The sequence below is a fragment of the Catharus ustulatus genome, chromosome 1 (assembly GCF_009819885.2).
Source record: "Catharus ustulatus isolate bCatUst1 chromosome 1, bCatUst1.pri.v2, whole genome shotgun sequence".
NCBI lineage: Eukaryota > Metazoa > Chordata > Aves > Passeriformes > Turdidae > Catharus > Catharus ustulatus.
Window position 1 is genome coordinate 142,329,023 of NC_046221.1, and position 16,374 is coordinate 142,345,396.

General features: G+C 41.6%; 1 protein-coding gene across 11 annotated transcripts in view; it reads left to right on the forward strand.

Annotated features, from left to right (window-relative positions):
• OXR1 (oxidation resistance 1) overlaps positions 1 to 16,374 on the forward strand; it is a 282,332-nt gene that overhangs the window by 225,628 nt on the left and 40,330 nt on the right. For all 11 annotated transcript variants that reach the window (XM_033082730.2, XM_033082648.2, XM_033082702.2 and 8 more), the window contains 2 exons: positions 4,937 to 5,121; positions 8,374 to 9,161. In XM_033082730.2, coding sequence (XP_032938621.1) covers positions 4,937 to 5,121; positions 8,374 to 9,161 — 973 coding nt within the window. The remainder of the gene's footprint in view (positions 1 to 4,936; positions 5,122 to 8,373; positions 9,162 to 16,374) is intronic.

Consider the following 16,374-nt stretch of genomic DNA (forward strand, 5'->3'; position numbering starts at 1 on the left):
TTTTTTGTGGTGTCACTGTTATTACCAATTCCTGGGTATTTTATGAGACAACTGTGACATCTGCTGCCATAGTGCATAACTGTGTATGAGTAGCCAGAAAAGTTGTTTTAGAACCTTAAATGAGTGCATGGTACTAAAATGCTCTGGAGTTCATAATAATGTACTCTGATAAAACAATTGCATATATATTTTAGGAATGCTAACATAGAAATCTGTCTGATCCTTAATGGCAAGCCAACAAGGAAGTGAAGTTTCAGGTATATGAAGAAGCAATTTTTTTCTGGACTTATGCAAAGCTGTGGTGGTAGCTCTCAAAGGCTGGAGTTGCTGCAGTTTCCATCTCTCTGGGAAGACTAGCATAATGCAATGAGCAGCTCTTAACCAGTTGGCCAAAGGCTTGTGTGCTCCCACTTGAATGTTGTGTTCTGATGTTATCCTTTTTTACCTCCCAGAATCAATAACACTTGGTTTCTGTCCACACTAGAAACAACATCTATTGAGTAATAGGTTTTAAGGAAGCTTTTACTCCTCCAAACAAGTTAGAAGGTAGTAAAGATAGAAGGTATATGTCCTGTAACAGTCACAGAAATTGTAAGAGAAAGTGTCAGAAATGTTGGCTTGTCTGAAAAAGAGTAATTTCACGCTAGTAAGGCACACCCTTTTGACTAAAATTTTGGTGTGAACCTGGAAGTGTGACTTATAGTCAGGACAAAGTTCGGAAATTTGCCAACCCGGAATTGCGAGCCTGCAGCAGCCCCGAGCTGAACCGGCCTGGCTCCGAGCCGAGCCAGTAAACCCCACAATCATACGATTCTGTTACTAATTTGTTACTTTGTTGTGTGTGGATCCTCGCCGCGAAAAAAAAAGTGTGCCTTATATGATGGTGCACCTTATATATCAACAAAGATTGGAAATTTGCCAACACCTGCAAGTACACCTTATACTCTGGTGCCCCTTATACTTGTGAAACTATTGTAAGGAAAATCTGCAGCCAGGCACAATGTTTCTTTATCTGGCTCTTACCTGAGCATTGCTTAGCTGCCTAGGTTTATAGTTGGTTTATAGTTGGTGATTCTTGGAGGTAATAATGAAAAGTGACAGAAATCCTAATGCTAATTAGTGTATTATTAGGAATTTAATTTTTATTAATTTGGAGCAGCGATTCTTCTCTAGTAAAGTATGTGACTGTGGACCATGTCTGGTAACTTGAGCCAGAAGGGTTTCTTCTAAGGTCAAGGTAAGCTTTTATTATTTCTAGCTGTGTCTTTGAGGCTGCAGAGGTAGGCTTTAGGATGTTCCATGTATGCTAAGGTTATGTCATTGTGCTGGTTTGGGATTCTTTGCCGTTAGATGGAAGGTTGACAGTCTTTTCTAGGAAGCTTCTGTTTACAGTAGGAGGTCTCTTAAGCTTGTTTTTATGTAGCGAGTAGTCTTGCACATGCACGGATTTTGTCCTTAATATGATGTTTCCTTAAGATACTAACAAGCCTGACTTGTGGGATTTGGGAGGGGTAAGTAGGTATTTTCTGAACTGCTAAAACTGAGTTTGAAGCAAGACAACTGAAATGAGTGGTTGATAGTTCTTCATACGTGTTATTATGGTGATGTGACTTGCTAGATTCAGATAAGCAATGTCAAACATACAAAGCTTTTTATGCTTTAATCAGTTTTTTGCCTGTGCTGTCAGGTGAAGCAGTCTTATCTGTGCTCTTGAAAGCAAGTTATAAAGCGTTGGAGCTTGTTGAATGAATGATCTCAGTTTTGACAGCACAGCCTTTGACAGAAAAATATACAGTACAGTAATTTCACGATTATAAGACGCACCGAGTATAAGCCTCACGTCCGAGTACCAGCAACTTTTCGTTCTTTGTCTATACATAAACCACACCTGATTATAAGCTGCACATAACAATACAGAGTGTGATAAAAGGTATCTATTCTATCACCATCTGTTGAGGGTGGGGGCAGTGATCCTTATCTCCATGGCAGATATTCTGCTAATGGGCCATCCATTGAAACCAGGTGGGGCATTGTTCTTTATCTTTTCACACCCCATCCTTCCTCCAGCGAGTCATTTTCTGCTAATGGCCCATTGAGTCCCACTGTGTGACTGATAAAATTGCTTCATCCCATTGGAAGTTGCTCCAGCCAGGGGGAAGAGCCCAACATTTCTTACCAAGATAAAAACAGAGGTTTTGGGACACTAAGGGAGCCCCTTTCTCCACTGGACTCCAGAGGAAAACCAGATTTTTCCACATCACCACTGGACCTCCGGAGGGAAACTGCACCTTCTGCAGGAGCACTGCTTCAACTGAATCACATCTGTCACTGCAGGAGGATGCAGCCACCATTGAATGGGACTGCTACCAACACCCTGCCTGACGGGGTGTCAGGCTGTACTCTGACTTTGTCAAGGTTTGGAGTTTGTTTCTTTTTAGTACTGTATTTCTATTTTAATTTCCCTAGAAAAGAACTGTTATTCCTAATTCCCATATTTTTGCCTGAAAGCCCCTTGATTTCAAAATTCTAATAATTTGGAGGGAGGGGGTTTACATTCTCCATTTCAAAGAGAAGCTCCTGCCTTTCTCAGCAGACACCTGTCCTCCAAACTAAAACAGCAAGTTTTCATTCTTTGTCCATATATAAGCCGCACCTGATTATAAGCCACACTTTGGGTTCAGACCAAAATTTTAGTCAAAAGGGTGCGACTTGTAGTAATGAAATTGCAGTAATTTCATTATTATGAGCCGCTCCCTTTTGACTAAAGTTTTACCCTGAACCCGGAAGTGCGCCTTATAGTCCAGTGCGCCTTATATATCAGCAAAAGTTCGGAATTTTGCCGACATCCAGAAGTGTGCCTTATAATCTGGTGCACCTTATAGTCGTGAAATTACTGTAATCTCTTTATTGCCTCAAAAGCTTTAACACTTCCTGTGTACTTAATTTATCAAGGAATGTCCATGAGATAGGGAACAAATGAAGACAATGTTATTCTAGAAATTAAGAGCTCTAATGAACTCAATTGCTGGTTTTTTTTACTGAGTAATGCATAATTGTGGAAGTTGAAACACTTAAATCCCTCAGATAGAGCAGTCATACAGCTTACCTTTTCTCTTCAGCCTGGCTGTTTTGAAGATCTGCATTCAGTATATGGACAGTGAAAGAATAGAACAAGATATTTCATTGGAAGGGATCTACAATGATCATCTCATCCAACTGCTATCAGGACTATGACTGGGTCAGATCTAAAGACTATTAATATAATTCCATTTTCATGACTGTTAATAAAAGAGCTCAGATGTAGAAAAACTGTTGCTTTTTTGTTTTAATTATTCACTCAATTTACAGAAATTATGTTTAAAGAGAAGCAGTCATTCTTCTAGTGGACTCATTGACTTCTGCAGTCATGTTAAATTTGTTTTCTAGACTACATAGATAAAAATAAAGTTGACTTCTTGACAGCTATCATCTTGGATGGCAACTTTGAAAGTCTATTTCCATGATACAGTGCTAGAAACGAAATTCCCATAACAGTCTTGTTTCAGTACTTTAAACACTTTGGAATTAATGTAAATGTCTTTTGCTGACTTTGAAGTCTTCAGCACATGTGTTGCACTCTAAAAGATGTATGTAAAATCTGATTAAGCACTGAACAACTGAGAGACTCAAATACAGATTCTTGGGATGCTTTTGAGACATGTCTTCATTTTTCTGTACTAGAAATAGCATTGGTCATTATTGTAGACTTTAATAATATTTTTGGTTTGGTTTGGATTTTTTTTATAACTTGCACTTTTATTTGTACTACTTGGGATCTTTCTTTTTCCACTGTGAAGGTTATCAACCATCACCTGGGAACAAAATTTCTTGAGTTAGGAAGAACTGTATCTGTGTTTATGCTGTGCTAATATCTTCTTCAAACAAAATTGAAAACAATCTCCTCCAATACATACAGTTTATAGTAGTTCTGAATGTTTTGTCAGTAAGATTAAATATTTAATTCCTTCAACAGCACGTGAAGTGAGTTCTTGCATGGAAGTTTTGAATCTCTGTCCAGATTTAAAAAGTCTTTAGGAGTCAAGATCTGTAACTGAAGTATTCTTTAGCCTGAACTCTGTTTCAACAATTAAATGAGTTTTTATAGCAGGCAATTGCTGTTTGCATGTGTTTCTAACTTCTTTGTTCAATGAAAGTTCAGCATATTGTAAATTTACTTTGTTTTTGTGCTTGTGTTGTATAGGAATCCTACAATTCATGGTATGAATATCAACCTCAAAGTTTTTCATAGGTGAAGTTTAAACTCTACTTGCTTTCATGTACTGCAGCAGTATCATTGTGATTAAAACCATCCAAAGTTTCATCTTTGATAATCTTGAGTATTTTTTATTCTAGTTTCATTCTGTGCAAGTTTGTCCAATCAGTCAACATGTCCAGTAAGTTAGAAGGACTTGTATCAGCCTCTAACTTCTGTGTAAAGCAAATTAAAATAAATGACAGGTTTTGAAGATATCTCTAAAATACTAGAAAGTGAGAGAGAAGAGTGAAGAGTCTAGTTTTGGACAAAAATGGCTTTCAAAACTGCCAGTTAAACCCTGTGGTTATCTGGGAAGGACGTCTCCTTATCTCAGAGGAACTGTTTAGTGTATTCTTCAGTGTGTTAGGGTTTCTCTTACTTCAGTAATACCAGTTATTGATTAGTTGTGAGGAATAAAACTGTTTCTCTGAGAAAAGTGGATGGTGTAAATTTGCTTCCCCAGAAAAAGCTGCGGTTTCTTGTGTTTAATAGTGACTTAATAACATAACAGGTTGCTTAAATATAAATTAAAAATGACTTTATTTTAAAAAAAATCGAAAATACCTTTTTCCTACTGAAAAATGAAGAATAAGCTGGAATTTGAAGTAGAAAAATTACCACTTCTTTTCCCTCTCATTTTAGGGTACGGTCAATGGTGTGCTGCTAGTGACGCCAAATAATATAATGTTTGATCCTCATAAAATGGATCCTCTGGTCCAAGAGAATGGCTGTGAAGAATATGGCATCATGTGTCCAATGGAAGAAGTGATGTCAGCTGCTCTGTATAAGGAAATTGTGGACAGCAAAATTAAGGAGTCATTAAGCATGTAAGATAGAACAGTGTTTGTAAACCTTTGAGTAAATCTGAACCGTAGCCATGTTGTTGACCACACAAAACTAGCAAGCCAGCATTTTTCTTTTTCTTGTTAGGAAAGGATATCAAAGATTGGCTTGGAAAGATCCTGTGGAAAGTTTGCTTTACCTTCAGTTCTCACATCCTATATATAAGACAGGATATGTCTTCTATATACATGGATTCTAATTTCCTCCAATTGTCTCTTATAAAGATCTGTGATGCCACATCATTTTCTCTGCCCGTTCCCCACTATTATGTAAACAGTAATAGGTGTTGTTTGATTCTTCAGTGATTTAAAAACTGCTGTTCACAATAATAAAGTGCAGCTTTGACAATTTTAGGTATAAATTTTTATTGTTTAGCATTTTTCACTTGCATCTTGGTCTTGTTGCTCTGACAAATGGTTTAAATTCATTTTCTAAGATTCATATATATTATCATGGGTCTAGGAGTATATTTTTCTCCTTTTATGACTAGGGGAGGGACTGCATAGTCACCTTTAGGTGTAGTCTTTTTTCTGAAGTAAACAGTGAATTTGGATTGGTGAGCTCTAAGCACTGGTTTTATTGCAGCAGGCATTTATAATCAACTTTGAAGAGCTTTCTGAGAAATCTTTGTTCCATTCTGGTTTTTGTGCTGAGCTTTTATATTGTCATCAGAAAAAGAAATTCTGTCTTGAAAGCCAAAAAAAGATTTAAAAAAAATCGTGCCACCATTTACCTATCACAGCCCATAAAGCACAAACATTTGCAGACTGCCTCGATTATCTAGCTGCGGGAAGTGGGCTTCTTTAACCAAGAGAGTGTCAAGCTGTTTGCTTGATATGTAATGCTCTTCCCTACTTTAAATAGTTGCATTTTTAAAGATACTCAATAACTCTTAAAAAGACAGTCTTACAGTTCATATAGGTAATACCCTGAGCACCTCTTTCTTGATAATCTTAACTATATGGACACTCAGAAGTACTAAACTTTCCTCATACCATTTTTAAGCTCAGTTTTGGTATAAACCTAAGAGTGGATTGGTATCTTGATATGGTCTTGTTTGCTGCCTGATGTCACATGTCTATTGAAAGGGCAGCTGAAGTACATTTTGTTATAGTGCTACTGTTGGGGCTTTTGATGTAGAATGATGATGCCTTCAGCATGATTTCTTTCTGAAAGTTTATTTTCCAGATTGAGTTTTAAAAAGTTGCTCACAGTTCCTATTTCAGTTGATACACAGTGGAAATAACTAGATTACTCTATGCTTGGATCATGGTATAGCAGTTGCAAAACAAGTATTTTCTAAAATGTTTAGTTTGTTAATGACTTTATAATGCTGTTGATTTTTGTGATCCTTTAGCACATGCATTTTCTGTTTTGTTTATAATATGAATGCATATGAAATGAAAATGGGTCTGCTTACAAAAGGTCACACTCTGCATTCAGAGGCGTGTATGTACAATTTATTTTATGTTGTCAGCTTTATAAACTAGTGGATGGAACACTAGCTGCTAGTGTTTTCCTCAGTCCCTGCACTAATGTGCCTTAGAAAAGTGTGAGGCATATTTGTACATTTGGGGGAAAGCAAAAATTAAATATTTTAAGTCTGTTAGCAAAAATCCTAACAGCTTCTGCTAGATCTGACAAGACCCAAGTGTCTTGTGGTATTTGATACTTAAATCATATTTTCTCACTGTTTTTTTCCCCCCTACATACTCCACTGTTGCAGTTAACCTTCTTCCACTCTCCCAATTTTGCCAACTGTCAAACACGCTTAAAGTTGGGAAAGCAATCTTATTTTCAGTATTCAAACTGTTGATATGGAAAATGGTCATAAGTCCAACGGATGCTTTGGTTCTTAAAACTGAAATTTTGTGCTGTATGTTTTCTTTATATAAGCCACAATCTATGATGAAACTGGACAAAAAATGTCTGACTGCATAGAGATGTTTTACAGATTTCATGACCCTTACATTGTGCTTGTGTAAGATAGCACCTATAAATGAGCATAATCCTGAAAATTTAAAGAAATGGCCTAGCCTACTAGATAATGAATTCTAAAGCTGAACCCGTGTGCTTTGTAAGCAAAATTAGTCTGTCAGCTAAAGCTTATTGCAAGTTTTATGTTAATGCTTAGATTAGAGGGTGTATATGCTTTGCAAACACTTTGCTGAATTTTAGCAACTTGTCAGTAATATGATGTAACTGAATATAAAGTTTTGTGAGACTGTGGAATGAATTTGTCCTTCAAAACAGATTAATGTACAAGCTATTAAAAAGCATTTAGTACTAGGTAATGGAAGAGTTGGTGTGCTTCTGATAGCAAAGGAGTTGACATTGAGAATTCTAGTCAAGAGTATGTTTCAGTATGAGAATTTTTTGTGATGGCTGTGTACTGCCCAGGTTTTTTTGACAACAGGGAAAAGCTTGAGTTCTGTAGGTCTACTTGAGCATGTCCATAGTACCTTTCTAGTCTTCCTCTTCTAAAAGTCATAGAATTTCTAGTTAGTTTATTTTGAAAGGCAGGTTTAAGCAAGATTATTTCCTCTGGGTAAAATATATTTTTATGCTTGCTTTTTTTTACACTATTTATCATCATCTTTAGTAGTATGAAATAATTTGGGATTCATTTTGCCAAATAGTGATATCTTCTAATTTAGGTACCTGACAAAGACAACTAAACACTGTTTCAGGTATTTTCTATGGGCAGAATAGTGAGACATATATTGATGGTTCCTACTGTTCTGCATTTACTGGCTTTGATATCTGAGATTAGACCAGATGATTTCTGCCATTCACTTCTTACCTGTGAGCTAGGTGTTAGCTTCCTTGTAGGGTGGGACATGTCTGTACAATTGTACTGACCTCTTGGGGAAACAAAACTTGAAAGACTGTAGATCATTTTTACCTTTAGAGATTATGGTTGTGTGTAGCTTTTTGTTGGTTTTATTTTGATTTTTATTTTATTTTTATACTTTAAGTGCCCCTCACAGTCTCATAGTTTCATAGGAGAGTTTATTGTGAAAGTCATGTCATGAGCTTGGGAAGTGCTAACTAAGTTATGGTGGCAAAAGATCAGCCATGTTTACCATTATGGCATCACGTTTTATGCTTGTTATTAGCAATTAGTACTAATGCTCTGGATTAAGTTGGTTTTTAGGGTGCTTAAGCATGGTGAAGAAAAGAGTTTGATATTTCAGAGGTACCTGTTATAACAACATTCTTATTTTGCTCAACAGAGATGTAGAACAACTGTCAGTAAGGGAACTTGGCCATTCCAAGAAGGCTGGAAAGAGCAATACAGATGACGCGGATTCCAGGGTTCGGGACACGGGCAATGACAGTGCTAGTACTGCACCAAGAAGCACAGAGGAGTCTCTTTCAGAAGATGTATTCACAGAATCAGAACTCTCTCCAATACGTGAGGAACTTGTTTCCTCAGATGAGCTTCGACAAGATAAATCTTCTGGAGCATCATCAGAATCTGTCCAAACAATAAACCAGACTAGTGCTGAATGTTTAACAGTCATTTCAGACTCAAATGAAGCTGCCAGTGACTTAAAGCCCAGTGCCGAAGTAGTTGATGTTAAACAGTTTGGTACCCACTTAAGTTCAGAACATGCTAAAAGGTCTGTAAAAGGGGGACAAGAACCTGGTGAAAATACTGCAGATGTCCTCCAGCAATCTTTACAAAAATCACAGGGTAGTGAGGGGCACAGCAAGGAGACAGAAGTGGGCAAGGATCAGGGTTCCTCAACAGGAAAAAAAGCAGATAATGAGATGCAGGAGGAATGTCCGGGTTGTGAAGATACCACAGACTCTCAAAAGCAAGAGACACCTAGCAAAAGAAAAGTAGTGAGAGAGCAAAGTCAAGACTCAACTTCAGAGGCAGAAGTTGAAGAACTCCGCAAGCTCTGGAAGACTCACACTATGCAACAAACAAAACAACAAAGAGAAAACATGCACCAGGATTCACAAAAAGAAATCAGTCAGAAAGCTGTATCTGCAGGAGATGGGCGGTTAGAAGGTGAGTCAACGGGCATTTATGGATACAGTGTTAACCTTCAGATTTTCAATGTAACACCGTGCAGTTTAATGGAAATTTTGTGGTTTTTTAGTGCTATACAACATATCTCTCCATGTACTACTTATATTACCTTGATTTATAGTCTTCAATGAAAATACTCCAAAGTTAAATTTTACATAAATTATTGGAGAAAATATTGTTTAGGAAACTGAGAACATAGGTAACTTTGTAGTTCTTCCTCATTGAAATGATATTTATGATCATATTAAATCACAGTATCTTTGTAGGAGATTTGCTAAAAGCGTTCTTTAGCAATCAGTTAGCTGTTGCTTAAATTTTCATCCCCAGTGTACATGTATGTGAATGAATTTTAGGGGATTAATTTGATATTTGTAGCATGTCTGCTTTGTGGTTAAAGTTTATGGTGTGAGCAACAAACAATGGAGTCTTAACACTGTGTTTGATGCTTTCAGAACGTTCTTTCACTTGCATCTTGTTGTACTTTGATGCTGATTAGAACAAGGTTAAGAATCAAAAAAGCTTGGTTCAGGACAAATAAGGGCTAGATGCTAGGAAACTAGTGGATATGGGGAAGAGCTAGGTTTTATTTCTTGAGTACCTTGATTCTTCTGCAAAGATCAGAACCTGGAATTATTAGTTGGAAGTTACACTGAAAGTCTGGTGAAGTTTTTATTGTATAGAAATATGCTGTGTCTTTAAACAACTTAAATATGCTTCTGGATGAATTTGATTTTGCTTTCTAAAAAATTTGCAAATTATTTTCTGATACCTTCCCATCTTACTAATGGAGATAAGTACATTTTTTCATTATGCAATACTTGGGGAACTAGAAAATAATCTATTAGTGTATGACAGGCATTAAAGATAATTGAAGTGCATTTGAAGGTTAACTTATGTTAATTATTAAGGTTGAAATTATATTGAAGTACTGAATAGAAGTGTTGAGTAGAATTCTTTGGTTAACAGAAAGTTGTCTACACTTCAAAATATTATATAATAGTTTTGCTTGTTGGGTTTTCTGTTTTTTTTTTTTTTTGTTGGTTGTTCTTTTTTTTTTCAATTCTTTTAGTGAAGTAGCTGAATTTTGAAATTTGAAGCAGATGAATGTCACTATGACACTAGGAAAGGCAAATAATAGCAACAGACTTCTTCTTGGGCAAAAAAAATACCTTATTAAAAACCCAACTGTATTTATAGGATGATCTGTGAGACTAAGACGGGACAGTAGCTTATTGGCCAACAGGAGAAACACCCCACATCATGTACTGTCCCACAGTCAACACCAGGTGCTAATCTATGTTATTAATTCTTTCCTACCTCTGATAAAACTATCTTCCTGGGAAAGAATCCTGCCCGGAGCTGAGAACGCTCACAACCTGAGAAAGATTCTGAGTTAGAGCTAAGCAGAGGCTGGGACGAATCCTGGCTGGAATTTTCCTAGTCCTTCTAGCAGCGTCCACAAGTCCCCCTTTTAGTTTTAAAAAAGAAATGGAAGAGAAGTGTTTGTAATCCCCCACAGGGCCCTTTGCAAAGCAGAACAAACACAACTCAAGAGACCTGGGGATATCTGAAGTGCTTAGGGCAATCTTAAAACCTGGTGTCTTCTTCCTTACAAGGATAATTATAAAACCACTATTTCTCTATTTCTCTAATACAAAACCTGCCACCATTCACCAGGTTTATTATCTCTAATACATCCCAGGAAACCTATCTAACAATGTCCTAGTAACTTAAAATGATTCCAAGGGAAACAGATGAATGTTCATCCTCTGCTTGTAGAGGGACAGTCTGGCTGGTGGTGGACATGTTGGTCAGCATTCAAAGGTTGTGCATCAGCCTTACTCTGTCTCTGATATCACAGGTCAGGGCAGACACATCTTGCAGGTAGCCAGTGAACCCCGGTATCCATTGAGATGCAAGCGTACCCGCACCCCCAAATGATAAGTTCATGTGGGCCCTCCCACTTTTTGTGGTCAAGTCCTATATAAAGACCTTAGCTCGAGGCAGGTAGGTCTCGTCTGCAGCCTGCAATGAAGTGAAGTGTTTCACAATAACAGGATTATTGGAATCTTGTGGCACAGTAAGATGATTGATGGTGTACAAAGCTTTTTCCAATTGGCTGTGTGGTGTTTCCCCAGCCATCCCCCTTTTCTGTTTGTCAAGAAAGGTACATCCTTCAGAGTACCATGAGTGCGTTCGAAAATGGCCTGACCTGTTGGAGCATGTGGAGTGCCAAAGTTATATGGCCATAATGTGCAAGGGATCGGACCAGGCACCATTTCACTGGCCGATGATACTTGTAGGATGCAAATCTGGATTGATGAGAAACACAGTGATATCAACAGGAGGATCTACTCGTTATACCTGATGAGTAGAAAGATGTTGCTGCACCATCTGCAGTGCTCATTGTGCCTTGGGGGTTAAAGTCTGAGGTGAATCCAAGTGAGAGTCCCCCTTCAAGATATTGAAAAGTGGAATCAGCTGCTCTGTGGTCAGTCCTAAGTAAGGACGCAACCAACCAATAATACCCAGCAATTTCTGAGCATCATTCACAGTTTTAGTAGAATCTGTGAATTGCAGCTCTTGGTGCTGGATCATCTTATCCAGGATCTTGACCCCTAAATATCTCCAAAGCGGTTGCCACTGGACCTTCTCTGGAGCCACTTGCAGTCCATAACAGCATAAAGCAGCAAGCAGCCGAGGTTCTATCTTCAGCAACTCATCCTGAGTAGGAGCTACTACCACGATGTCATCCATGTAATGATAAAAATACATGTCAGGAAACTGCTCGCAGACTCCAGACAAGGCCTGAGCCACATACCACTGACAAATATTTGGGCTATTATGGCAACCCTGTGGGAAAACCTTCCATTGATGTCTCTGTCCTGGCTCAGAATTGTTCCCTGCAGGCACCATAAAAACAATTTTGGCCTATCTTCAGGACACAAGGGGATTGTGAAGAAGCAATCCTTCAAATCAGTGACCAAAATGTCCCATCCAGCAGGGAGCATGGTGGACATAACAAGCTGCAATGCCCCCATGCTCTCCATAACTGCATTAATCTTTCAGAGATCCTGTAACAACCTCCATTTACCTGATTTTTTTTCTTTATGACAAAAACAGGGGTATTCCAGGGACTATTAGAAGGCTCAGTGTGTCCCTGCTGCAATTGTTCCTGTACCAATTGATGAAGGGTGATTACAGTAATTTCACAATTATAAGCTGCACCATTTTGACTGAAATTTTGGTCCGAATCCGAAAAGTGGCTTATAATCAGGTGTGGCTAATATATTGATGAGGTTCAGAAATTTGCTAACCCGGAAGTGCGAGCCTGCACGGCCCCGAGCCGATCCGAGCCCACACGGCCCCGGCGGGGGAAAAGCGAGGCTGATCCGAGCCTGCACGGCCCCGGCGGGGGAAAAGCGAGGCTGATCCGAGCCTGCACGGCCCTGGCGGGGGGACGGAGGGGCCGATCCGAGCCTGCTCAGCCCCAGCGGAGAGGGGAGGGGGCTGATCCGAGCCTGCAGGGCCCTGGCAGGGGAAAAGCGGGGCCAATCCGAGCCTGCATGGCCCCGATCCGAGCCAGTAAATTCTGCGATCCCGCAATTCTGTTACTAATTGGCAACTTTGTGAAAGTTACACGCAGATCCTCGCTGTGAATGAAAGTGCGGCTTATAATCCGGTGTGGCTTATATATGGAGGAAAAGCGAAACGTTGCTGACACCCTGGAAGTGTGGCTTATAATTGGTGTGGCTTGTAATTGTGAAATTATTGTAATTTGTATCTTGGTAGGGGCCACTGATTCTACCAAATAGTGGTATTAGTCAACCAATGCAAAGACATCACAGGATAATTCCCGCCCTTCACCTCAGTGACCCAAATTATAAATTAGATTGAATGCACACTCCCCAGGGAGCCAAAACATCCCGACCTCAGAGGTTGATAGGGGCTGCAGCGATGTAGGGTCAGACGCTAGCTGTCTGCCCTTCAAAATTCTTGATCAACACAGGCCTTTGACTTACAAAGGTCCGTGCTGTACCCCCCCAATCCTTCAATGTGCCTGACCTCCCGCATGGCCAATGGCCCCACTGTCACATCTGCCCTGGTGTCAATCAAACCTCAGAGTTGAGTTTGAGGTGGGTTGGCACCTGGTACCATCCAAGGGTGCATCATCTGTGGACACTGATCAGAGATATTCATGGTCCATAAGACCTGTGGCGGTCCTGTAAATCCAAACCCACTGTCTCTAGGATCTTGTTGATCAACCCTGAAAACACAGGAAGGAAAAGGGACAATGCGTGTTGCTGAGCAATGCGTGTTCCTGCGGGGATAGGGAGAGTGGGACAAGGAGTAGAAACCATAGCACAAATGTGACCTGTAAAATCAGCATCAGTGACACCGGGGTGAGCATAGATTCCCTGGAGAGTGGCACTAGATGGTCCTATAAGTAGTGCACTCAGCCCCTGGCCTAATGGTCCAAAAGCATCCAAAGGAACCTTATGCCCACCAACAGAGTCTAAGATGACTATGGTTGCAGTGTGTATATCCACCCCGGTGGAGCCCCAAGTGCTGGCTGCATGCTGGCTGAGGAAACTTGTGTCAGCACTGGATTCTGAGGCACTGCTTCTATCTGCCTGCTGTACCCCAGAGTGCTCGGCTGTCCCTTTCCCTGGCCAGCAACAGGCTTCTTTCCATTTGTTTGCATAGTGACCTGGTTTTTTGCACTTAGCACACCAAAAGGTAGGCATATCAGCCTTCTACTGCTGTGCCTTCTGCTTGTTCTTGCCCTTGTTGTTCCTGTTTCTGCTGACCACCCCCTGATATCTGATGGTGCCACATGGCAGTTGCTAAAGTAGAGATCTCATGATCTACGGTTCCTACATTAGCATATGCCTGCACCATGTCAGTCGAGGGGTCTCTGGGCAGAGCCTGTATAATTGTTATACAATTGATATTAGCATTGTTTCTGGCCAGCTGTTTATGTAACAGCTGCCTTAGAGTATCATCCTCAACCTGCTTTTCCAAAGCTGCTACCACTTTCTCAACAAACTGTGTAATTTTCACATATTTTGGCTTTGGGGCTGCAGCTTCTATTGTCCTTAGAACTGCTGCAAACCCTATTTTTTGACATTGTTCAAGGATCAAAGGATCCCAGATATCTTGAAGATCAGCGATAAAGGAGTGATGCTGGCCCATCAAAGTATCACTCCCCGCAGCATATATAGGGTCTTCCTGTGGGCGCATCATATTTTCTGTGGCAGCCTTGTCATCTATCTGCTTCCAGTTGTCCACTAAATTGAACTGGCTGAAACAGCACTTGGGCTATGTGTCTAACATCATAAGCTGCCAGCAGATCTGTATTCAGCACCCTAATAATTTGCATAGCTTGTGTAGAACCAAGCCCAAACTGTGCAACCTTGTCTTGCAAGTCTTGAATGACATGCCAGGCAATAGGGTCATGCCTATCTGTCTGCCCTGTATTGGGAACAGCCTTAAAGATGGGAAAGGCCTGAGAATCTGCACCACCAGTTGGTGGCCAAACTCAGCTGAATTCACTTGGATACTCTCTTCCACCCAAAGGACACCTCCTTCCAGCATCCCTATGCGCTCCAGCAGATCCCAATCACCCTGCTGTGATGCTCGAAGCTTTACAGCTTCCCAGAAGCTGTGGTGATTCTTTGGTCTCAATGTCATGGAGCACAGAGGAAGCGTCCGCAAGCTGCTGCAGGGTCAATGACTCTCTGAAGCAAGACCATGCCTCTGTCCATCAACACCAGCAGCACAGGGCTGAAACGATGGAATTGGCCCCTGCCCAATGGGAGACGACACAGCAGCCCCAGGCACAGATGAAAAAGGTTCAGTCATGGGCACAGGAGTGGTGGCACCGTCCATTGTTGGCGAGGCAGAATATGGCCCTGGAAACGGCGAGGGACCAGGTGGCATCCCTGGTGAACCAGAGGGGGAAACCCACGCTGCCAGGTGAGCGGGCGCTGGGGGCAGCATAGCAGGTGGCACCACTCCCCCCACAGCCGAGGAGGGATGCCGTCACCTCCCCTCAAGAGGTGGGTCAGGCTCTGACATCAGTGATGAGGGGAGGGCGGCGCTGCCCCCACCCCTGTAGCTCGCCCGCCAGTGGTGCGCTCAGGCCACGCGCAGGCGGCATGGGCCCTGTGCGGTGGCTGCCACAGCGCACCTGCCCCTTGCGAGGGTGTTGCCACCATAGGTTGCCTTGCATGAGCGGCTGTGAAAGCTGCCAGCACGGTGTCCGTGGCCGCTATGGTCCAGCCCGCCACAGCATCCGCTATCTGCACAGTAAGATTGACAGGAAGAGACGACAACTGCACAGCCTGCGCAGGCAGATGGGGTGTAGAGGGTGCGGTGACATCAGCGGGCAGCTGGCTCTCTGCAACTGTCCCAATCCCAGGCCCCAGTGCCGGGGAGATGGGGGCTGTGGGGTGAACAGAGGAGGGTGACTCGCTCCGCTCTCCTCTGTGGTGCCCGATCGCTCCAGTGCTGCTGGTGAGGGATACGCTAGTTTAACAAAATCCCTTGGAGAAGGATAGACAGGCAGTGCGTAGTCTTTGGGCAAGGGATACGTCACCCACAGAGGATCTGAGCGGGGAGTCCTTGAGCTCGGCAGATTCTCAGAAATCTCACTCCCTGCCTCATCCTCCTCATCGTCTTCTGTCATGCTTCGATTAATGATTCCCAAGGTAACTATCAGGGGAGAAACTGAGGTCTCCCACCCGCAGGGCATCCCAGTTTCCCCCATGCTGTCGGAGAAAAGGCTACTTCTGGATCATCAGAGAACCTACACTCTGGCCCAAGCTAACAAGGCGACTAAATGCCTGTCTGGGACCAGGGTTTCCGAGCTTTCCAGAACACCCCTCCAAACTGAGAGTATGGATTCCTCTTGCTTGGTTAAAGGACTCCTCATCGTTACAACGTTTCCTATCTAGCCACTAAGCCAGGGGGTAGGGGAACAGAAAACTACTTTTCTGCGATGAGGGGAAAAACAGTCCAACGTGTTGTGTGGCTTCCCAGACGAGGTCTTGGTGGCTCAGCTGTCTAGGCTCCAGGCACAGCGAGTCTGCACGGCTCTGCGCCACTCTGTGCTGCAGGACTCGGCTGTTGCATGTCTCACCGCTCGGCTTCTGAGGAGAAGTCCTGGTTGAGCGCGATCTCCTGTTTG